General features: G+C 42.5%; 1 protein-coding gene across 3 annotated transcripts in view; it reads right to left on the bottom strand.

Moving 5' to 3' along the window:
- The window catches only part of TPK1 (thiamin pyrophosphokinase 1), a 437279-nt gene that overhangs the window by 215675 nt on the left and 196227 nt on the right, over positions 1 to 25377 (bottom strand). For all 3 annotated transcript variants that reach the window (XM_075418557.1, XM_075418558.1, XM_075418559.1), the window contains one exon: positions 12723 to 12869. In XM_075418557.1, the coding sequence (XP_075274672.1) occupies positions 12723 to 12869 (147 nt within the window). The remainder of the gene's footprint in view (positions 1 to 12722; positions 12870 to 25377) is intronic.

Below are 25377 nucleotides of genomic sequence, written 5' to 3'. Positions count from 1 at the left end.
GGGGACCATGGGTGGGTTAAGGCTGCATGCACTTGGAAGTAACTCCTACGCAATCCTGAATGGACAGGACGGTCTGGGACTTCACCCAGAGACATACTGACCCCTCAGAGACCTACTGAGTCCTCCCTCAGTGCTCTTTTAATTACTTTACAGTTTCAGTTGATACCCTGGGTACATTGAATACCTTACGAATCTTATTCCCGGTTCCGAGGTTCCTCTAACACAAAGGAGGCAGACGGTGCCTCCTTACAGAAATCCACCAAGCTCGCAGCTAATGAGACTCTGCCTGTGGCAGCACTGCCTCAGAAGACTAATTCCAGATCTGTACCTGCTCTCACTTCGCTCTGAAGTACCTCCCCGACTTGAGGAGAAATTGCTGGTGGTTACAAAGAGGAGAAAAATGTAACTGTTTTCACCAGAGAGGCTGCCTCTTTTCCCTGCCCCAAAAGGAACATGATAGCCGAGAATGGACCGAACAAGGTGACCTTATTATTAAGAGCCTAAGGAGAAATACCTGCTGCTGTGCAGCTTTTAGATGCATATGTCTAAAAATCTAAAAGTTGCTGTGAGGTAGGAAGACCTCATACTCATAACACAAGGGCACATTTCATTGCCAACACTGTGGTTACTGGTAGAGAATTCTGCAAGCTAATTATTATTCAATCTGATAATTTATTCTTTTATCAGAATAAAAGGATTCCCCTCTGGGTGTAGCTCCTTCTTCTCCCTCAGGTACATGACATTGCTGAAATTGAAGGCCATAATTCAATTAACAACGGATGGGAACTTTTAATGAAAATCAACCATTCAGAAGCAGATGTTGATGCCACAGAAATGCAGATACTCCCTATGAAGCATCACTGGCTGTCACGTGGATGGGAAAATGCAGAGACATCTTAACTTGAAATTATACAGCAGATGAGATACTATACTTGCATCTGCAGGCCACAACTCAACAAAGTGCTTAAGCACATGCTTAGATTTCATTAATCTGCTTTGCCATATGCTTAAATTTATTCTGTACTTGTAATATTACTAGCCAAAAGGTATACATTTTCACACTGGTATAGCTTCCCTGATCGCTAAACCTTCAGATATCTGTGATTTCTTATGGCATACACAAAAGCGATGCCTAGATTTCAGGATATAGTAAATAAAAAGCAAAAGGGAACTACATTTCTAAAACAGACTCCATGGCCGGGGCTGGAACTAACGCTGACCGCTTGCAGCCCGGCACTGCAGAAAGGCTGGCCACAGACCACCATGGCTCACGTGATTCATAGTTCTAAACGACTAACGGTAATGCCAGGCTTCAAGTGTAAAAAGCAGGAAATGAAGGACAGTTGGAAACACAACGTCTGCATAAGGTTGTATGTTGGCAGCTTTTGAAAGTTTTATGTTCACTTTTTGGGGGATACAGTTAGAAATACAAAACCAATAGTGAGCTCTGTTTCTAACTGGCCCCCTCTTCCTCATTATTCCCTTTTGGAAAGCTGTTGCGGAATCTCATCAGGCCAATGATTGAGGACTTTTTTTCTAATTTCTGATGGAAATTTCTCCATCACTGGTTTGAAGCAATTTACTCTTGTTCTAACATTGGCCTTGAGCTCAGGCAGACTGTTTATCTCCCTGGCATTTACTCCCTCAGTGCATTTAGAGACAGTAATCATTTCTCCTTTCAGCACTTTTTCTGAGAGGTTACACAAGAGTCTAAAACAAATCTCCCCTTGTAAGGCAACAAAAACATAAACAGATCAGTGTGGACAGAACTAATATTTCTGCATATGGCCACATAGTCTTCTGTATCAGGAGATTCCAGATTTTTCTCAACAGATTCTTGCACAATGTACCTGCGTCTCCACAAGCATCCCAGAATCACCCTAGGTGGGAAGGTTTCTCAGGCGGTCATTGAGCACAGCCTTCCAGTCGGGTTTTGAACACTGCCATGGTCAGAGATTCTCCGGGCAACCTATTCCTCTACATAATTACCTTCATAGTAGAAATTTTTCATTATAGCTACTCAGAATCTCCTGTTTCAGTTTAGGACCACTGTTTCTCATTTTTCTGCTGTGCACCTCAGAAATAAGCCTGGCTTCATTGTCTTGATACCCCCTCATGGATTCTGGAAGAATGCTATTAGGATTCCACAAAGCCTTCTGTTCTTCAGGCTGAAGCAGCCCAGTATCCTTAGGCTCTTCTCAACGGGCATGTGCTCCAGCCCCAACAATCTTGGTGACCCTCCACTGAATTTGCTGTTTGGACATTCAGAGCTGTCTCCCACAGGATCCCTTCTACTGTGAACTGCTCATTCCCACAAAGGTCCACCATCCTCCTCTTCCTTGCCTGTGTTTCCAAAAGAGCTGCTATCTCCCTATCACAGATCTCCAGCCATATGAGCTACCCCACTACTTCTCAGTTGTTCCAATGATTTCACAGCTCTGTGTCCATACATGGAGCTCTAGCTCCTCCTGTTCACTTCCTAGGTTGCATGCATTTGGGTACAGGCACTTAAGATGGGTTCTCTTCTGATTTGTTTTATCTTTCCTCATGGCTTGCTCACTCTATTCCTCCATCCTTTGAACTTCTTATCCCTTGCTCCTATTCCCTCACTCAACTATAAGCTGTCACCACCATCCCCTGATATAACCCAGTCTAAAACCCTTCTCATCAGGTCGGCCAGCCTGTTGGCAAAGATGTTCATTCCTTGCTTTGTCAAATGGATCCTGTCTCTCACGAGCAGTTCTCATTCCTCACAGAAACCCACGATCATAAAAGCCAAAGCACCTCTTATGACACCAGCTACATAGCCAGCGGTTAACTCACAGGTTGTGTCTGCACCTACCTGAGCATTTCCCCCACATCCTCAGGACTGAGGAAAACACTACCTAGGCTTGCATGCAGGCTTGCTTTTGCTTAAAGAGCTCTGCAGTCCATCTTGATTTACTTCAGATTTCCCCTGGCAGTGTCACTGGTGTCCACGTAGAGGAGCAACAAGAGGTAACAGTCCAAGGACCAGATGAACTTTCGCAGTCTTTCCACAGCCAGCTGGATCCAGGCCCTTGCCAAGCAACAGAACTCCCGTGAAAGCATGCCTGGTCAGCAGATGGGTGCCCTCGTCTGCTGCAGAAGGGTATCTCCAACCACCGTTACCTCGTCTAATGCAGAAGGGTGTCTCCAGTCACTGTTACCTGCTGCTTCCACCTGCTGCTAACACTCTAGATGGTTCTCCCAGAAGGAGCTTGTTCCCTTCTATTAGCTACTAGGGCACTGTACCAGTTCTGTAAATTTAGATCTGAGGTTGGAGAAGGAGTCTTTTTCTGCTGCCAAGTCACAAGCCTCCAGACTCCTTTTCCTGCTTTTAACAGGAACACATTCACTCCAAATATTTGGATTTTAGGATTAGGAGTAGGAAGCCTGAGCTCCCATGAAGGTCATTGGGCCTGACTGCACTGTTGGCAAGTATTTTTGATTGCAGTTGATGTGAGACTGACAGACACATTGCAGTCTTCAAAGACATTGAAGAACTCAACCCCTGATCAGCGTCTCCTCTTGGGATGTTCTGTTACTGCAGAGAGAGTGCTGAAGTAATGTAACCAGTTGTTACCAACATGAAGAAAATTCGGATTACAAAGTAAATCACTTCCCACGGCAAGGCTGAATAGTTCTAGCTAAATCTTGTTTATCAGGATAGTACAGCATTTTCCCTAGACCCTCAGATATTACTAAATATTATCATTCTTCTGCACTGATTCTTTTTTAACAGTAAGTGTAAATGTAGAAAATCCATACAGTTGACACCACTGCCCTGGCAGATACAGAATTAACAGCGATACTGTAAGGGACTGGAAAAGCCTAAGCAATTTCAGAAAGCAATTGAATGCAAGAGATAACATATTTTCAAATAGAACCAAGGCTAGAATACAGATGCTCACCTTCTGCAACTTCAACTAATGACAGTACTCAGATATAAGCAGAAATGACCATTTTAAAGTTTTCCTCTAAAAGAATCTATCAACACTTCAGACTTGGCCAACCATTAAATATTCATCATTCTGACTTTTTTTTGTTTTGTAGTAGATAATAATTTATCACCTACTATCACTTCAATTTTTACTGTCATTTACATTCGGTCTAGGAACAGTAATATTGATTTTCCCTGCTATATTTTTAATTGTACGCAATAAAATATTTTCTAGACATTTGTTTTCTTTCCAGAGGACGCTCTGCCATAGATTACAGGCTTCTGATACCTGTTAGTTTCCCTACAGAACTTTCTGTAATGCCAGGGATGGAGTGAAAAAAACCCATACCCCCAAAGCATCACTGAAATCTGTTTAATACTCAAAGAGCAAAGCTCTTACTACAAAACTTTGGTGAAATTCACCTCAAGCAAGGCAATAAGATGCCTTCAGAGAGACACTGTCGCTTAGTGGGTCGCTTAGCACACAATCCTAGGACTTGAGAAATTTGGGCTAACACAATCAAGCTGGAAGAGCTATAACTCAGCAACAACTTAAGGGTGACGCATAGGCATGCTGCTGTAGACATCACCCCAATAGCTTCCAATGCTACACAGGCGAGGCCACTTTGGTCATTGGTACAACTGCAGAATCAAGAGGAAACACTGCGAGACCCAAGAGGAATAGATGAAGCCAGAATGACAAAAGGGCATTGATTAATGCTTCAGAGCATAGCATTGTAACTGCTGGGAGAAGACGAATCCCAGGAAATATCTTCAGAGCAGCTGCAGCTGCTTAAGTTAAAACAATATTTTTTTCAAAACTAAACTAAAAAATTAAGATATCATGATGTGCTGAGAAAAGACAGCTGATGGGATCCAAGAAAATTCCAGACGTAAAAAAAAAGGAAGGAAGAAACAAGAGTAGAAAGAGAAAATAAGATCTCACTCTGTGGTGATTAACTAGCAAGGGGAGTGACCTCTGATCAGGCAAGCCACAGAAAGTGTTCATAATTATCCTTCTAAGTCCCTTTAGTCCTTTACGTCTAATAGTTAACCTTAAAACTTCAAAAAATTGTATTACCCCCTCTAGGTGTCAGGTGAGAGGCAAATATTTTAAACCACAACAATAATCATACAAATACTACAAAAATCAATCTGTAAAACACCAGTCTATGAGACCTTCATACAGACAAACATTTGAATAATTTTTCTTTTTTCAAGTACAAAAATATGGCACCTTGTAGAAAACTTATTACATTACGTACAAAGTATTGAATTCTGTTGATCAAATTCGGAATTGATATTAACTGTCTTTTAAAATGCATTTTTTTTGGGGGGATGTAAAAAATCTATTCACATAAAGCTTGGGAATTCTTTAGCTTGCTGGAAAATTCCCATATAGGATCAAAGTCCTACCTGGAAAAAAGCACAAACAAAACTAGAATGAACACACACATGCACGCACACTCCAGCTTTGGCCTGTTTAATTGTGGAAGATGGATTAAATGAACACACAACAAGTGAAAATACCGCTGTGGTCTTCCTCAGCTTACTGCTATGCACAAAACAGGAGAAAGTTTCACAGCTTCCCACTGATCTCAGTTCAAGCATCAGCTCCTACCAATAAGCAAACGTCAAAGACAAACGTTGTATGTTTTGCTGCTGATCATTTCAAATAAATCAGGCAACTTGTGCAGCAGAAGAATTGTTTTGCAGTACAGAAAATTATTAATACTGCATTGCACACAAAACGCCAAAGTATCAGAGCACTGCAGAAAGAAGTTTGTTAAGGGTGGGGAGTAAAAAAAGGATTAAGACTTCAAAGGAAACACAAGTAATTGACAGATTTGGGAAAATACCCAGGTCTAAGAAAATTAGCTTTGTAACAGAAAACTTCTTGTGGTTTCCATAAAGCAGCAAATATTAACAAGATCATTTTACAACAGCTAGCGGCAACAACAAAGAACAGGAATCTCACTGGAAGAGCTTTATTTAGGGTCAAGATTCTCCTAGATGATCATCCATCAGCTGCCGTAGTAGCTAATAAAAAATCTGGACAAAGAGTGAAAATTTTGAGAGTGTTGAAAGTTACCAAACACCAGATATTGATTCAGAAACAAATTGCATGACTCCAGAATTTAGAAATACATAAGTAATCCAATTCCACTCCTTACATCACCTTCTCTTGCAGACAACCATTAAAATGTGAATTTAAAAACAGCTGTGTGATTAACATATCCTGCTATAGAGTATTACTTGTTTCTTAAGAACTATGAGCAGACTAAAATCTCATTTAGAAAAGACTATCCTTTTTCACTTGGCAATGATGGTTTGGTATTCTCCTTTCCTGTCTCAGAGATAAGTATTTTTTTTAAAGTGGTTACCTGCAAGCTAACAAATTGACTTATGAATTTGTTGTAATCTGTTTGTCTAAGCAAAGGCTGTAGGATAAGACATATTAAAAAGAAAAAAAAATTGCATATGTCTTCATTTTACAGAAGTAATCCATAACTATTAGATGTCATCCTCTGCATAAAAGTCCATGAAAAATCCACATAATTCCAAATATTTCATAAAGTTGATGCAGATTGCACTTTTAATTGATGATAAATAAACTGCTTGAAACGATATGAACGATCCAAAAGCTAATTATTATTTCTCAGATACTATATAAGCTTTGTATATTTCATACTACACATTTGCTGATGCTGAAATAGAACTAAGTTATAAAGAACTTTGCTGTTAAGAGAAAATCCCACTACAATTTTTCTTTCGTAACAGTGAGAAGCAAGGTAGCAAGTAAATCTTCCTCACCTCAAAACATGATTGACAAAAACTAATTAAATTTGGATCACTGATACCCAGTAAAACACAGAAATCCTGTGGCAAACATGAAGCAACACCGCTTCCTAGCCATAAATTACCATGAAATAAACCAGAGTCACTTGGACCTGGAGCCTTTTGCAGGTCCCATTTACACAGGCCCACTACAAAAACACACTATAAGAATGACTGAATGGTATTAGCCCAGTTGGTTGTTCCCAAGAAAGAAGAAAAACACAGGCTCTAATGGCCTTATTTTAAGAACAGAAATTGAGCTGTAACCTAATCCTCAAAGTTTCTTACCAAAGAAGGAATCTAAGGCAGCTAAGCTACCAGCTTGGCAACTTTTTTTTCTGAGAAGCCATTTAAATGTGCTACTGAAGCTCCGGAAACACAAAAACTCTTCCTGCAAGGGTTTCTGTGAAAGAGTCGGGCTCACAGAGAAGGGCTTGATTAAGACTTTTCCACTGTTAATATTTTTGACATGGGCAGTGTTTCTGTCCAGCTGAACAGCTGGCATTCTCATAGAAAGAGTCACAAAAAGATGTATTTATCAAAGAACAAAAAGTTGTGTATTTGAGAATTCCATAGATGCTCATTCAAGTGACCTACAAGGAGCTTGAGGCAGAGACTCACTGCTTTGTCAACTAGATTAAGGTCCAATAGCGCTCTTGGAGAGCAGATACCAAACAGGAAAGACAGCCTTTCAGGACAATAAATATTCTAAGTACTAAATACGTTTAAGTACTTTATTTAAATTTTAAATATATGTTTAAATATTTCATTTAAAAATTAGATGTATGTTTAAACTCCTTCCTTGGCAACTGGGACCTTTTTGCAACTGAATCTACCTACAAAATGTACTAATAATACAGAAAAAGGAAACATTAAAGGTTATCCCCAAATTTCCCAAATTCCAAAGTTATCCCCCAGAAGAGGCACACACACTAAGGATTTTCTCCACTGAATGCCAGTGCAAGCCAGATCTGTTCCTTACACATACGAGGCAGTACAGAATCTGACAATTCATTCTTGAAGTTCCTGTGAAATTCAAGGAAATGGCTGCCAGAAGAAAACTCAGAAGTTGACGGTATATACCCTGAATTTCCCATTAAACTTTACTCTAGAAGCACGGACACAAAGCAAACCAAATAACATTGGAATAGAGAATTGCAGCAACAAACTCCATTGAAGTTTCCAGTCTTGTACCTTCCCTCACTTACACCTACTGCCGTGTCCCCATCTAGGGGCAGATATCCACGCCCGGTCACTCTGTCTGCATCTGTAAAATGGTTCAGGTAATACTCTCTGGACCTCAAGCCAACCGGCACAGCACTGCTCATATACCCATGGCTGTTCTCTCTTGCCCCCAAAACAAGGTGGGACCATCCAAATGCTTAGTAAGCAGTTACTGACCTGTGCTAACCTCAAACTGTGCCCAAGCACTGCCTGCGAGAATGAGAGCTGGCTCCCACTTACACTGTGCTTGGGACATGCTAACTAATTAGCTGCACAGCCTACAGTATGGCAATATTTATGTTAATTAAGAGCCTTATTAATACTGCTGTTCCTATTACCATCATACTATGTTCCACCTCGGTGCAGAGCTGAGGATGTAATGGCGTTTTGCAACAAACTAAACAAGCCTCACAGTACCCATTCAGAGAAGGACACGGCTTTTATCCAATTTACAAACTAGGAGACTGTGAGATCAAAAGCCTGTACAATTTACTTCTCTTCAATGAAATGGCAGTAAAGAGCCAAGAATAAGGGATGGGACTCCTGATTCTTAATGCTCCTATTTAGCTGCTGGACTACTATCTATATCGTTAAATTATTCATCATTTCTCACAGGGAAGGCAGGCATGCACTCACAAGAAAAGCTGTATGCAAGAAAAAGGGTTATCAAAGTACTCACACACTCTTTCAAAAGAGTTAGCTAACTGACAAAAATATGCTGCTGTAACACATTTTCGTGTGTATGTAGCGATTCTTCTCCTCTACATCCCAAGGCTGGAATCCTGCATGGGGAAAACTGAACCACTCAGTATAATGTAAAAGACAGGCCTCATTAACTCTTGGACATCTTCTCATTTCTTGGTCATAAATCCTATTACCTTGTATTACAAACTGCCATAAAACTCACAGATAAAAGATAATTTATGCTCAGTGTACAGAAGCTAATGTTTCTGCACTCCTGAGAAGCACACTACCAGAAAATGAGAAAGTATGTATGTGAAACCCTAAGCCATTCGTATTGAGCATGGCTCGCATGATAAACATGACTCTCAGGGCCTAACACTCTGCAGCCAGGGTGTACTCTAATGGTAATTGATATTACCAAAATTTCAAGCATAAAATGTATGGACAGTTGCATAAAATATCCTGCTTATAAAGAGTGATTACTCTTTATTAAGAATTCAGGCTTTCCTCCCTCATCCCCTACAGAAAGAAATATGATGGCTATTCAGTACAGGAATACTTTTTTTCTTTTTTTCTCTTTTCTTTTCAAAATTCCAATGATCACATTAGAAAATGCTTCAGAGCAAGCATCAACTCCTGGAATTCTTACACAGTCTCCCTGTTTCTGACTCCTATCCTAATAAGTGTTGCCTGGCACACAAAATCTAAGCCGTTGGGAGTTGGAAAAAATCAAAGGCAGCTCAATCTCTTATTTGCTTTTTCTCTGAAGCAATTTAAACTTTTCAGGCTTTGGCACTGATTTTAACTGTGTTGGTTATCTGCTCAAAGGAATGCTTTTCTTTAGTGAAGACCGAGCAAAAGATGCATTAAATTTAGGCTGTATGTGATCAGTTTTCCTTTCCTGTTCAAGACAAGAGAAAATGTTCCACTGTCAACTTACAACTTGTATAGTTACAGACTGTGTTCTTATTCCTTGGGCCTTTTCATAGGTGCACCTCATTTCATGCCTGTTTACTTTTCTTAAATATTTGTTTAGTAATTTGACCTGTATCAGAATTCATTTATCTAAATTTAGATACCTACAGCGTATACCCAGATCTCAGCCTACTACCCAATTTCTCCATAAAGTCCAAGGAGACAGACATTTATGGGCTGTTATTCTTCCCATCTTATTTTCTCTTCTCCATCTCTAAGCATAGCTCATCCTTACAGGTCAGAAATGGCTACAAAACAGTTTGCTTCCTTGTAGCTTTCTTCACTTTCCACGTCAAAAACATTTTTCCCAATATATTTCATAAACTTGCACTGTCTGTCTGTCTGTTTCCCAAGAGATGACTCAGTACTCAGAATGCCGATTACCTTCACATTCAGTACTTGGATAATTTTTTTGGCTGATGAAAAAAGGCTTTGTTTACCTGGTCCTCCTTGCTTGGTAGTCTGCAATGGATTCCAAATCAGGCATTGTCCTTGCTGTCTTCCTCTACCACCCTGGAGACTTTTAGCAATTCTATAAGCCTGCTTCCTACAACATGGTGGACCCTTTACAAGTATGTTAAATATTGATGTATTTCTTCTGCTGTACCCATCTATATCAACATTGTAATAATGTGAAATAACTCTCTCTCAAAGCCATTACTTAACAGATTTTATGGTGTACTCAGATATCTACTCACACAGTCCTCTTCTTAGTTTCTGTATTACTAACTAAATACTCAGCAGCTTGACTTGTTATACCCCTTTGTGTCCTTCCTAGGGCTGTTATGGGATTACCAGTTTATCTGCTCTGTCCAAGTATTTTAGCGTCTGCATAAGTACACGATAGAGAACCAATACTGGTCTCCTGCTATAGTGAATAGAGGTCTTATACTATTTTGAAGCAAAAACATGGTCATATTATGCTCATATATTTTATCCAGGGAATCCAATAAAGATCAGATTCTTCTTCCCCAAGAGTGAAAGGTTTCAGATCTATATTTTATAGAAAAAGAAAAAAAAACACACACTCGTAACTTTATCATTTGCATTAGCATTTGAATCTCAAAACCTTGCTTCATTTGTTGCACAGTTTCCAGACTTGCATTTCGAAAAGTCAGTGGGTCTCCCACTGTGTTCAGCTCCCTCCTACCTTGATTTTAAATTACAAAGAGTAGAGGGGAAAAAGAGAGAATGCCATGATTGCAGTTGTTTACAAGACAAAAATATCATGCTGAACTCTGTACAAAAAAAGAGTATTTCTAAGCTTAGGATCCTCGTTTCTTTCTGTGTATAAACTACTCACTTGATTTTTATCTAAACTATGCAGGATTAATGTTATTACCTGGAGGTGCCAAGACAGTTGACTGAAGATGCTGACAGTGACAAGTTTAAACCAAGAGCGAAAAGCAATTTTGTGTCAAAGTTAGCATTAAGATTGTTTAAACGGCCTGCTCCCATTATCTGCCTTTTATTTCTGAACGCTAGAAACAGCCTGAAGTTACAGAAGTCAGTTACTGGCAATGCAGGCTGACAGGCAGGGATGGCAGAACAAAATCATATCCTGTGGGACTCTCCCCATCAACAAAACGTATTAAATGCTTCTCATACAGAATTATTAAAAACAGAACGTAAAGAAGTTTCCAGCAAGCCCAAACAATTAGCAACCTCTCATTTCTGTTGAAATGCACAGATCATGATTTTTTTTCAAGTTGCAAATGGTTTAATTATTCATTGAAGACTCTTCTGAAAGCAACCTTAGGCATGGCATTTTAAAGCCACTTATGGAAAAAAACAATGAAAAGAATTAAAAGTCTTTCCAGTCCAAGTAAGTTTCTTGTAAGCTAAACTGGGAATTCTCCATCTTCTTTCACCTTTTCAACACGTTCTTAAAAACATCCTAAAATTAATTTACAGCAGTCAGTGAAGTACTGCACCCACAGGTCAATCACAGGGAAGTTACTCCTCACTTCCAGATACTAACCACATTAATCCTTTAGCTCTCTTTCCCCCTCGCTCTTCTCCCTCTATTCATTTATTTGTGCAACTAATGATCAGAGTCATTCCTCATCATACTCGCAAATGAGCTCCTGTGCCTACTGTCTTTCCTGCAGATACAGTGCTTCAAGGTTGTTAATACAGCATCTGCCCCTGTGGATTTAAATCTATAATTTCATAGAACCTTAGTAATGCTTTTCGCAAATTACAGTGAAGCATGTGTGGTGCAGGACTTTGTCAAATTTATCTGTGAATGTTATTTATTTTAATGAAATGAGCTTCCCAATATAAAATGGGAAAGTTAGTTCAGCTTCTAAAAACCCTAACATTGGGAAAAGATATTTCCAAACAAATAAATGAATCACTGCTAGAGAAGACTCTTTGATGCTTAGATTTGGCTTTTAATTTACATCTCAGAGGCAGAAGCCCAGCAAGATCTTTTGTGTGTGTTGTTTTACGAATCAATAAATGGAACAACAGACCTGAAAACCCACAAAAAGAACGCACCTTAAATAAATTCCCTCATTGATCCTAGCTGGATTCCCACCATAATGAACTGCACCACTCAGACGACATAAGAACTCTGCCTGACATGTTTGTCAGGAACTCCCTCATATCTTCCTCTTACAGCTTTTTTTTTTGTTTCTTTTACTGCAGACATCCTTATTTCCACTCATCAGGCAAAAGGGCTGTGTCCTAAATTTAAGCTTACTGGATTCTAATTAAAAAGTTTTAAAACTTTTTATCATTTACAATCAAAATCTTCTGTTTACCCAGCTTCAGTTTTCCTACCTTCTGGATTTCTATGTTCCTCCCCTTTTAAAGAAATCTATCCTGAACAAATTAAGCACGGTCCTTTCCAAGGCAGGAATGCAGAGCCCATCATTTTCTGTCTGCTTCCCTGCAATATATTTTATATTTAGGCTCTGACCCTACGGAATACAATTAAGAAAATGAGCAAATGAGATGAAATGGTGCCAGACCTATGAGGTCAGGGTGGATGGAAGGTCAGTTTTATTCCGAAGTGACTTTTCACAACACTTACAGGTTGAAGCAGGTAAATCAGCGAGCACTCCTGGATAACTATCACCGGAAAAGGAGTGATATTTGTTGCACGAAAAAGCGTTTCCACTGATGCCATTATTTGGTCAAAGCGTCCTCCAAGTCCGCCCAAAGTCACAATCACATCGATCTAAAAGATAAAAGAAAAACAGTCACCAAGAAAACTTTCAGGCATGTTCTCTAGACTCTGAAAATCTACAATAAAATCTCTTTGGGGAAAAAATAACTACTGACTATACAAAAGCAAATGTCAAATACAGTTATTTACTCCCATTATCGATAAATACCATTATGTGATTTTTGAGCCTGAGTATTAAAGCTCAGTAAATTCACGGCCAACATGTGGTACTTTTTAAAAGGACATAACTGTTCTGCCTGAAATACAGGCCAGTCTTTGCAGGTGCTTATCTGCCTGCCCTGAACACAGAGCCTAAGATACATCACTCCGCATCTAAGCCCCCCAGCTAAGTGTGGTATATCTGCACCTTAGTATCTTTCAGCCCCAGATCTTAACATCATTTCAGTATTACCCTCATAGTTTACAGAGCGAATAAAGGAAATTCAGGTTAGGGCTATTGTACGTTGTTCTCATTCCTACCAACACAGCATTTTAATACACAAGCAATCCCACTCACAGGCTGGCTCTACTCAAGATTAAAGGTACTATTGAATCATAAAATCATAGAATCATTATGGTTGGAAAAGACCTCTAAGATCATCAAGTCCAACCATCCACCCAATACTACCTTGTCTACTAAACCATGTCCCAAAGAGCCACATCTACACATTTTCTGAACACCTTCAGGGATGGTGACTTAGCCACCTCCCTGGGCAGCCTGTTCCAATGCCTGACCACTCTTTCAGTAAAGAAATTTTCCCTAATATCCCATCTAAACCTTCCCTGATGCAACTGGAGTCCATTGCCTCTCGTTCTATCACTAGTTACGTGGGAGAAGAGACAAACACCTGCCTCACTACAACCTCCTTTCAGGTAGTTGTAGAGAGCAATAAGGTCTCCCCTCAGCCTCCTCTTCTCCAGACTAAACAGCCCCAGCTCCCTCAGCCGCTCCCCATCAGACTTGTTCTCCAGACCCCTCACCAGCCTCGCTGCCTTTCTCTGGACACGCTCCAGCCCCTCAATGTCCTTCTTGTAGTGAGGGGCCCAAAACTGAACACAGTACTCGAGGTGCAGCCTCACCAGTGCCGAGCACAGGGAGAGAAGTAGGAGGCTCCAGCCCAAGCAACTGGCACAACATCCCCCAGCTGTCAGGGACAGGGACGGGTACAGGAACGCTCTCCTGTCCCAGTCCCAGTCCTGCAGAGAGCACTGCTTGACTGTTTCAAATAGGCCATGGAGTCAGACTGCTGTTGCTCAATTGTCTCACACTCCATCAAGCCTCTGAACTCTTTATTTCCTATAAGCAGAAAAGGAGTATTTAAAAGCCTTGGTTAAGAGCTTTTGGGTCCTCAGATAAAAGGTCACTGAGTGTAAAATATCATTATTATTTCTTCCATAATGTAGATCAGTTATGATCAGTAATTGTATTTTAAAAAGCTACCACTGAGTAAGTCACATCCAGAGCTACAATACATGGCACCAATAGAGTCCTTAGAAGCTGCCTTGACAATGGCCATCTGGTGAAGTTTCAAACTTTATAGGGCTCAAGTCTATGGCCACTGTGATTACATGAAGTTTTACTCAACCCAGGAGCCACATAATGGTGCTCTGTGTATCTGGAATGATGTATTAATAACACCAGCTTCTACTTTTATTACCACGGCTAGGGCTTTATGATTCTGTTGAATATTGGCTTGCATGAAAATTAAGCTCTTTTCCTTTTGGTGAAGAATTATACCATCTTTCTCATCACCACCAGGAAAATACTTAGGATGCCAGACTGGATCAATATAGCACTTTATATTAGCAGCAAACACTGGAACAAAAAAACTCTTTTTGTACTGCAGACAGCATGTATTTTCTGTGCAGATTACAGATCACACAGACCTAACACACGACCAATGGAATATGAGTGGTAGAAAAAACAATTCGTTACACGGGAGACAAAACATCAAAAGCTTTTTTTAATCACAGTCATCACCCGCCAAACAAAAGCAGTTTGTTTCTACACTGGAATCAATAAAACGGTAAATATATTACGGCTGAGCAATAACATAACAATTTCTGTATTTTAAAGTATGACAGAAGTGATCTCGAAGTCCTGCTCCTTATTCAATAGCAATCTTGTGGATTGGTGCCCAAAAAAGTAAGAAAGTAAAATCAGTCTAGCTTGGAGTAGATCTGCTGCAAAGGCATTCATAAAAGAGAGGCTGGGGATGTGGTGTGTTGGGAGAAGGCTAATAAAGAAATCTGAGAAGGGAATGTAGCTGTTATTTTGGGTTTGCATGGATTGTGAAAATGAAAAACACAAGTATGCGACAGGTATGCAAACAAAACCAGCTGGAGCATGAGAGGAGCAGGCAGAGAGAAAAGCTAAAATTCTGCACTTCTCTGATGGCTGACAGTCCTGCCTTTCACTGGATAGTCTTGGCAGCAGTGAGAGGCACCCAGACACTGTGGGACGTTTGAAGCCTCTATTTGCAGGTCTAGGTGTATACACTTTGTTTGTTTAACAGAAACACAGAGAGGCTAAGTCCAACAAAAACCTCAAGAGCCTTTTCATCCTAAAGCTATCACCTCTGTCGAAAAAAGAAACGACCACAACACAAAAATCACAACCTAAGGAAACAATCAGTTCCCTCCCTGCAGTCATCACTTCTCTCACTCTGCCAAGCACTTCAGAAAATGGGTGTGCCATGAAAGCACATACACGACTCTTGGTCATTCCAGAATGTAAGACAAAGTGAATATCAAAGCACTGGACATTTATATATTCCCAGACTTCAGACAGGAAGGGCCATTCATTTTCGTACTATGATTTCCTGTATAACACAGGCTACAGAATTACATTGTTACTGCTAATCAGCCCAGCAGGTAGCATTTGACTAACACACTGCACTTCAATTGAAATGTCCATGCCTCACTTCAATGTCCTGTCACCGGCCCCATTACACAATTTGTTTTCACACGGTGCCATTCATTTCCTGAAAAAAGGACATAAAATCCTAAATAATGACAAAGAAAAGCTTAATCATTACAGACACAGTGTAAGGGGCACCATATTCTCTTAGACTATCTATAACCTGACTTCAACCTATTGCACAGCATCTCTAAAGGCGACTGAGCTTTAATTTCGAAAGAGCTGAAGATCTAAGGCTGGGATTCAGTCATCTTTAAATGCTACCCTTACACATTGGTATCTTTCGACAGAGTTTTAGCAGTCACTACCAAACAGCAGGGCAGTTAAAAGGAGGAAGGAAGCATAAAGACTTTGTACTGGCGATCCAGGGATGTACTTCTTCCTTCTCCCCAAAAATGTAATTTAGAGTGTGCGGTAACCAAGGGGAGCCGAGGCTGCCACCACGTCAGAAGGAAGCTGCTCAGGCTCCCACTTCCACTCTCACACAGACTACTGAAATGGACAACTTGCCGTCAACTGTTTGCAGGGTCGCTAAACACTATCTTTCTGTGAAAACTGGTCCAGCTGACATTCCTCCTTCTGGTATGAGTGGGTTAAACACAAAGATTTGCATTGTACGATTGAGGAACACATATTTAAGGAAAAGGGTGAAAGGACACAGGAAGCTGGGAACTGCCTGGGGTGGGCAAAAATCAGCATTGCCATGACATCCAAGAGAAAAGTCCAAGGCTCAAACCGATGGCAAAGGATGCCCATTCTTTTCAAAACTGTGCTTCTTATCTCTGATAAGAAATCCTCTCCCCAGGGTATGAGTAGGGCTCTGGACAGACAACTCAAAGGACTTTCTTCCCTGTGAGCCCCCTTTCAGCCAGACAAGTTGCAAACAAACAGGTGCAGGTCTCAGAGAGACGGGTAGGTGAAGGGGGACACCTTTACTGGCAATCACTGGTAGCACTGAATGAACTGTGAAAATACCTCCCCTAAAGGAAAAAGGGAAAGCAACAGTAATCAAGCTGTCCTAAAAGCTCTGGAGCCATGAATAAACCTCCCTCCCTCTGAGACCATGAAGACCATCCACTGCTAATGTCTAAGATATTTCTACGCCATTTACAGGCCAGATACTCTACCTAATTCAAACACAGAATCACAGAATGTTCGGGGTTGGAAGGGACCTCTGTGGATCATCTAGTCCAACCCTCCTGCCGAAGCAGGGTCACCCAGAGCAGGCTGCACAGGACTTTGTCTAGGCGATACACCAGAAGGCTGTGCTGCCATTCAGCGTGACCTGGATAGGCTGGAAAGTTGGGCAGAGAGGAACCTGATGAAATTCAACAAGGGCAAGTGCAGGGTCCTGCACCTGGGAAGGAACAATCCCATGCATCAGTACAGGCTGGGGCGGACCTGCTGGAGAGCAGCTCTGCGGAGAGGGACCTGGGTGTCCTGGTGGACGACAGGTTAACCATGAGCCAGCAGTGTGTCCTGGTTGCCAAGAAGGCCAATGGCATTCTGAAATGCATCAAGAGGAGTGTGACCAGCAGGTCAAGGGAGGTTCTCCTTCCCCTCTACTCTGCCCTGGTGAGGCCCCATCTGGAGTTCTGTGCCCAGTTCTGGGCTCCCCACTTCAAGAAAGATGAGGAGCTACTGGAGAGAGTCCAGCGGAGGGCTACGAGGATGATGAGGGGACTGGAGCATCTCTCCTACGAGGAGAGGCTGAGGGAGCTGGGCTTGTTCAGCCTGGAGAAGAGAAGGCTGAGAGGGGACCTTATAAATGCCTATAACTATCTGAAGGGTGGGTGTCAGGAGGACGGGGCCAGACTCTTTTCAGTGGTGCCCAGCGACAGGACAAGGGGCAATGGGCACAAACTGAAGCAGAGGAAGTTCCAGCTGAACATGAGGAAGAACTTCTTCCCTCTGAGGGTGACTATCTGAAGGGTGGGTGTCAGGAGGACGGGGCCAGACTCTTTTCAGTGGTGCCCAGCGACAGGACAAGGGGCAATGGGCACAAACTGAAGCAGAGGAAGTTCCAGCTGAACATGAGGAAGAACTTCTTCCCTCTGAGGGCAACCAGGCTCCCCAGGGAGGTTGTGGAGTCTCCTTCTCTGGAGATATTCAAGACCCGCCTGGACGCGGTCCTGTGCAGGCTGCTCTGGGTGACCCTGCTTCGGCAGGGGGTTGGACTGGGTGACCCACAGAGGTCCCTGCCACCCCAACCATTCTGTGATTCTGTGATATGACAGTAAGATGGAAAAGGGAAACGTGATCTTAAAACCCAGTGGCAGATTTGAGTAGCTGGAAACATTTTGATCTTGGTTCTGCTACTGACTTGTGTTTACACTTCTGGTCAAATGACTTGATTTCATTTCAGTGGTTTGGCTTTGCACTTTCCTGCAAGTAAATGGAACATTTGCGGGTGTATATAACATCATCTGGCATAACTTTTGCAGAATATAAACTTCATAACCATGGACTTCATTCTTTCTTCCTTACAGAAACCTAATCTACTAAATCCACATGAACTGCTGGACCCCAAGCAATCTCAATTTGACTGGTTTCTCTTGTGCTGAATACTCCTGTATGACCTTGACCAAACAGTACTCCCTGTGCCTCACGTAGAGTAGGGACAGCCGTAACTCCCGCTCTGCTACTGCCGGTCAGGTGGAGCAGAGCTCTACAGCTCCTGCTGCGTAAGAGCTCAGGGTCATTGCAATTCCTTATTGCCTCAGGTTTTCTGGGTGAAGGACTTGTCCCCACTCCCGACTGTTACCTTGCTGCTGTGAGCATGCACAAGTGCACTAAAACTCTTAGAACAATATCTTCATTAAGGCTTTGGAGGAAAATGTGTGCTGGTTTTTTTGTCCCTGATGCATTTATTCCGTGCATGAACAAGGACTCCAAGACTATCAATCACATGTCTCCTGAAAAACCATGTAATCTTCTCTTCTTTTGAAATAGTACGAAAAGACATTCACAGATATCCAGCTAACCTTTCTGCTCCCACAGCTGAACCACTGTAATCCACAGCGCATACTGCAGTGTCACCCCCATGGAAATGTAAAACCAATCACTGTAAACTATCCTAACCCTAAGAAAGCAAGCCCTGGATTTGTATTAGCAGCAATGCAAGGGGCCCTCGAAAGATTATGTTAAAATGGTCTGGAAAATCTCTTTAACAATCTCGTATCCACTCACATCTAGTGCCAAAAGCTGTGTTTGGCACATGCTGTGTTTTTAATCTCTTCATATACTGCCTCCAGGAGTAAAAAAAGGAAAAACAAACTAACTAAAAACTCCCATCAATAAACCACTCAAGGGGGGAAAAAAGTGATCCTGTCTTCTTCAAGAGAATCTGTTCTTTGTGAGCTTTGTCTTTCACATTTCACTTCACTCTTGCTGTCAGTCTTTACTTAGAAGAAATCCAGAGCGTAATCCAAACACAGCTTTTACAAAGTCTTCAGATGAGTATGTATAAAGTGAAAAATATATATTTTAAATATTATTTTCTTCCAGATTACTATTCAAAAGCATTATCACTCCTGAGCGCACTTGATCTATATTTAAAAACACAGCCAATCAGCAGCTACAGAAAGATGATCCATAACAGCCTTCCTTCCCATCCCTCCAACACGTTTCCATGTTGTGACAAGCTCAGCAGGACAACACGACCACAACCCACTGCTTCCATGCCAGCAGGACCCCCACCCCGCCATGCCGATGGCTCTCGTCCCCCTCTCCTCAGCTCGGGCCAGTCAGCAGCCCGTGCCGAAGGCTAACCCAGACCTGCAAGCTCAGCAGGCGGGAAGGGCACTCACAGGGAAGACGGTCTTTGCTGCCTGCCAAGGCTCTCCCTAAAAGCCTCCGTTATTCCCCCGAAGGGATACAGATCGCAATCCGGATCAGGGAGCCTCGCCTGGAGCGGGGCTCCTGTCGCAGCAGGCTGGCAGAGAGCGTCTTGTGCAAGAAGGTCCCTGGCTACTCAGGACCTGACGGGCCAGAGACATCTGAAATTCTGCCTGCCAGCCCACAAACAGGGTATCTGTCCCAGGAGGCAGGTCAATGGGCTGCATGCCTCCACGAGGCCTGGCAGCTCCTCTTCGCTCCCCTTCACAGCCCGGCGGTGGGTTACCCTTGGCTGTCGGCCAGACACCCACCTCAGCCAATCCCTCATCCCCCTCCTCAGCAGCATGGCAGAGAAAACGTGATGGAAAAGCTCTCGGGTTGAGACAAGGGCAGGGAGATGGTCAGCTGCCAATTACCGTCATGGGCAAAACAGACTCGACCTGGGGAAAATTAATTTAATTTATGTCCCACTAAAAATCAAGTCAGATAGGAAAAAAATAAAAGACAAAACTAAAACCACCTGTACACCACCCCTCTTTTTCCCAGGCCCAACTTCACCCCTTTGCTCCCGACTCCTCTGTCTCCCTCCTCCCCTGAGCGCTGCACCTCATCGCTTCACTCCATCATTCCTGCTTCTCCCGACGGCTGAGACGAACACAAGGCGCGTCTCTCCCTTTCCTTTCCTGCCATACCCCCGTCTGGTTTTGTTCCAGCCCCTGCCCAGGCGCTGGTCTGGGATCCAAAAGCCTACAAAGGCAGCTAAACAACCCTGCGGCATTTCGAGGCCATGGGGCAGAATTTCAGTATTCGAGGGTGGCCGTATGAAATGCTCCGCTGGCAGCCCACACCAGCAGAGAAGGCCGACTTCAAAGCCGTGAGAGTCAAGATCTTTTCCCGTGGATACCTGAAACAGATGTGTCTTTTCTTTAAAACTAATTTTCTGCCTATTTTTCTTTCCATTCTGTCATGTTAAGTTTAGATATCAAATTTTAAATAATAACAGAATTTTAAGGGAAAACCACTGACAGGACAAGGGACAACAGGCACAAACTGAAGCAGAGGAAGTTCCAGCTGAACATGAGGAAGAACTTCTTCCCTCTGAGGGTGACGGAGCCCTGGCACAGGCTGCCCAGGGAGGTTGTGGAGTCTCCTTCTCTGGAGATATTCAAGACCTGCCTGGACAAGGTCCCGTGCAGCCTGCTCTGGGTGACCCTGCTTCAGCAGGGGGATTGGACCAGATGACCCACAGAGGTCCCTTCCAACCCCAACCGTTCTGTGATTCTGTACAAAATACAGAAAAGCAAATTAAAAAATCCCCATTTCCATTAAAGGGTGATGCTATTTTTTTTCACTTCATCCGAGGAAGAGTTAATGGCTCAGGCGCTTTCCCTGCATATCTTAACATTTAGCAGTGAAGTCCGTACAGAAGATGCCACACATAATGCAGAGCTGTAGGGCACCCTCACCCTCCTGCCGCAGCATCGCAGGGGAGATAACGGCGAAAGAGGCATTTGTGCCTGAGCAGGACGAGATGTGAGCTCTGCTATTTAAAAAAGTTTAAACTCGGGTTCACACAGGTCTGAAGATCTCCCGATGGGTCCCCACAGAACAGTAATATTTTCAGCTGGTCTGAACATTAATCTTCATGACGAACAAGGGGATAATAGCCTGTCCTATTATACTCCAGGGACAGATATAAGACCTGAAACTAAAGACGGAAAATTTTTCCGGTGTCTCTCAGGCCCTATTCTGCGAATGGTTCCCCTTTTGAGTGATCTCACTGAATACTTGGGCAGTACAGAATTATTCTTCTTTTTTCCACAGGACTGCAGATTTGCAGAAAGAAATCTTGAATTTATACATTTGTTTCTAGGAGACTGGAGATATTCTTATACTGAAGGAATAGGTTAGGATCTTGGACGCCAATTTTCCTTTTCAGAGTAGGTTCAGTATTTATAGCCGGAAAGCTAAACATAGCCTGAATAACGTCAGCTTATACCCATTACAGAATCTATTTTATTTTTCTGCACTGTCCTCTAGACCATACAAATTTAGCCATGCACTTAAAAAGAAATGAAGCATGATTTCTTAAACTGGAGGCGCTTGTGAAGCTGTAAACATTTTATGCTCACATTTAATTTGCACAAAATATTAAGCTTTAATTGTTCAGCGCTTAGTTGTTCGGTTGATAAAAGGGAAACTCGATGGGTTCGTTCCGCAAGTTGAAGAGACCATTCCCCACGTCTCCTCCTCAGCAGTGACAAAGACAAATTAAAAGGTAGCTGATGGAAAAAAGAACAGCATGAGCATCAGAACGAGCAAAGCCTGGCTGCCAGTGGGCTTTGCTATGAAGACCCTTCAATCCCTACCTCTGTTTAACTTGTGCTACTGCCTTTTTTATGGTGGGAATACTGTAGGGGCCTTTCAAGTATTACCAGGCTGCCCCATTTTCACAATATTTGTGAAGAGTTAAATCCCTGTCAGCCCCTCCGCCCTTTCGTGAACGCTGCTGGTGTCAGCCAAGAGGTCCAGAGTTAAGGGTCAGGGAAAGTCAAGCGATTGCAGCAGACAGTGAGGCCTCAGAACTACAGGCTAAACCATTTCGGTGTAGCACCAGCCACGTACTTTTACTTTGCAACAGCGAGGTTCACGAGGCTCAACAACGCCAAGTGCAAGGTCCTGCACCTGGGTCAGGGCAACATGTGCTATCAATACAGGCTGGGGTATGAAGAGATTGAGAGCAGCCCTGCTGAGAAGGACTTGGGGGTACTGGTGGATGAAAAGCTCAACATGAGCCACCAATGTGCGCTCGCAGCCCAGAAGGCCAACCAGATCCTGGGCTGCATCAGAAGAAGCATGGCCAGCAGGTTGAGAGAGGTGATTCTGCCCTTTTACTCCCCTCTGGTGAGATCTCACCTGGGGTCCTGCATCCAGCTCTGGGGCCCTCAGCACAGGGAAGACATGGACCTGTTGGAGTGGGTCCAGAGGAGGCCACAAAAATGGTCAGGGGGATGGAACAGCTCTCCTGTGAGGACAGGCTGAGAGAGTTGGGGCTGTTCAGCTTGGAGAAGCGAAGGCTGCGGGGAGACCTTATTGCAGCCTTCCAGTACCTGAAGGGGGCTGATAAGAAAGATGGGGACAAACTTTCTAGCAAGGCCTGTTGTCACAGGACAAGGGGTGATGGTTTTAAACTAAATGAGGGTAGATTTAGACTGGATATAAGAAAGGAATTTTTTACGATGAGGGTGCTGAAACCCTGTAACCGGTTGCTCAGAGAGGCAGTAGATGCCCCATCCCTAGAAACATTCAAGGCCAGGATGGACGAGGCGCTGAGCAACCTGGTCTGGTTGAAGATGTCCCTGCTCATTGCAGGGGTGTTGGACTAGATGGCCTTTAAAGGTCCCTTCCAACCCAAACTATTCTATGATTCGGTAACAATCTTAGTACCTCCCTCTCTCCTCTGCCTCCAATACTCCTTTCTAGGTAAAGAAAGGAATAAAAGAGAAAGACCCACCACAGCTTCAAAAGATTTGACCAATATTAGAATCTCACTGTTTCCCTTGACATTTCAAAGGCCATACAATGTTACAAAAAAGGGGGAAAATGTCATGGGGAAAAAAACCCGCCAAACCAGTAAGGATGCGTTCTTATATGCACTACTTGGGTTAAATAAGTTCCCTTGAACAGGATAAAAAAAGAAGCCACAGAAAAAGGTTAATTTGTTGATTCACCTACTGCTTGAAGGACCAGATCACTGCAGTTTATGAAGTTATGAAACTGTTCTCTCCAACGGCAATGTTCCTGCTCCCACGAATGTAGAAAACTGCTAAAGGTTTTTATTAAATTATCTCACCAATAGCCCCAAATCTGTCATTTATTCTTGACAAGCGTCTCAATTAAGTAAGAAGAAATGCCCTGACTACTATAATCTGCAGTTAAAATTTGTTGTATCAACACAGTTTTCTTAATATGCTTAATTATACAGACTAATTTACATCCTATTAACTAAACAGAATTTCATAAAAATATTCATAACTTACAGGAGATTTCATAACACCACAATATTCAAGTGTCAAGCGGAAAAAATACCAAACCAGGTTATTTATGAAAATCTCAGGCAACGGAAGTCTGAGTCCTTGAACTGCAGAGAAATTCCTGGTGTCAAAACCTACGGCTGTTGAAGATCTCCTGCTACAACATCCACCTCCAAGACTCTGTCATTGCAGGTCCGACAGTCTTCTCGGAACAGCGGTGTGTCAGTGTGGCCCGACTGCTTTCCCAGCATGGAGGCAGCTGCTTCAGCAATAGCTGCCGTCAGGGAAGCTGCATGAGCTGTGCTCCTCTAAAGCAGAAGGGGCTGGATAGATTTAAAAATTTGCAGGGGAGGGGGGTGCAGAATCACCTCTCCTATAAAAACCAGTTATAAACAGGACAAAATTGGAGGTTAAAGGGAACAGCAGATCACCTGTAGTAAAGTCACGTTTTCTATTTCAAATATATTTACCCTCTGACTAAGCTGAATGGTAAAACCTAGGCTTCCTTATGAGCTTCTGTACTCTTGTTAATGAGTGTATCATTGATCTCTCCATTCCCTGAACTGCCTAAACCAACAAGGGGTCTTTTTTCCCCTTGTTCTTCCGCTCCCCAAGGCTTCACATGGGGTTGATCTTTTTTAAACAAACAAACCAAAATCAATGCATTCTCCAGAAATCCCACTCTGCTTCTGCCTTCTTTCTTTAAATTATCTTCACAGAACAAATACAAGCCCCAGCAGAGCATACAAGGATTACATAAGAAAATTTCTCAGTATGTGATGCACTGTGTTCTTGCAGGCGCCCATTTTGCATGAAATTATTCTAACACAAAGACATTCAGTGTGTCTTGATGCCCACAGCTGTAGTGGAACAGGCAGACAGCCTGCTTCCTTCGCATGAAATTAGGGTGTTTTTTATTTTGGGAACTGGCAAGTTCTGGTATCTGAAATGTGCTTTGCCACACCTTTACAATGGGAAGCCTTAAAATAATTCCACAGTGGGAAAGATGGGTTAGATACTGCACTCCTGGAAGGTGGATTTGGACCTTTAGAGTCAAAATAGTCAGCACTCCAGGATATGCCTGCACACCCTACAGGAGGGATTTACTCCTGTCGAAAGGTATTATGAAATTCTACATTTTAGAAGTGGGTATTAACAGGAAACCCTTCAGATCCATTTGTTTCTTTCTGACAGGAAAGGTTTATGAAGAGGATTACTATTAATAACTCCTGAAAATCTTTTGATTCAGCACTTGACAGTATAGAAACCTTTTCATTACATGTATTTAGTTTCCCCTAAAAATATATCTCATTTGCATTTTCTATTCTCCTCCTGTGAGGCATTAAGCAGCAAACCTCAACAGTGTCACCAAAAATGAACAGGCTCACTCTTAGCCCTGCCTCCTATACAGAGTTTGGAGATAGAGCCACAAAATTCAGGGTGCTCATAAAAGCTTCACACTCCAGCTCCAGGCCAGCTTTGGTATCTCCCAGACCGCCTGTCCCCATGTTTATGGCATTTAGTTACTTCCCTGTTCCCAAGTCCTGGTGATGGCCTGTCCTCCTTCCTAGGCTTTCCTTTAAAAGGCATTCCTGCCTCTGTCCTGGGTTCCCAAAAGTTTTCAGAAATGAAAACAAGTAGTGATTGAAATGAAATTATCAACTACTAACGTGAGCAGCAAAATAACAAATTAGTCAGGAACCGAAGCTGACACGTTTACTGTTACAAA

The sequence above is a fragment of the Opisthocomus hoazin genome, chromosome 4, assembly GCF_030867145.1.
Source record: "Opisthocomus hoazin isolate bOpiHoa1 chromosome 4, bOpiHoa1.hap1, whole genome shotgun sequence".
NCBI lineage: Eukaryota > Metazoa > Chordata > Aves > Opisthocomiformes > Opisthocomidae > Opisthocomus > Opisthocomus hoazin.
This window is presented reverse-complemented; position numbering and strand designations above follow the sequence as displayed.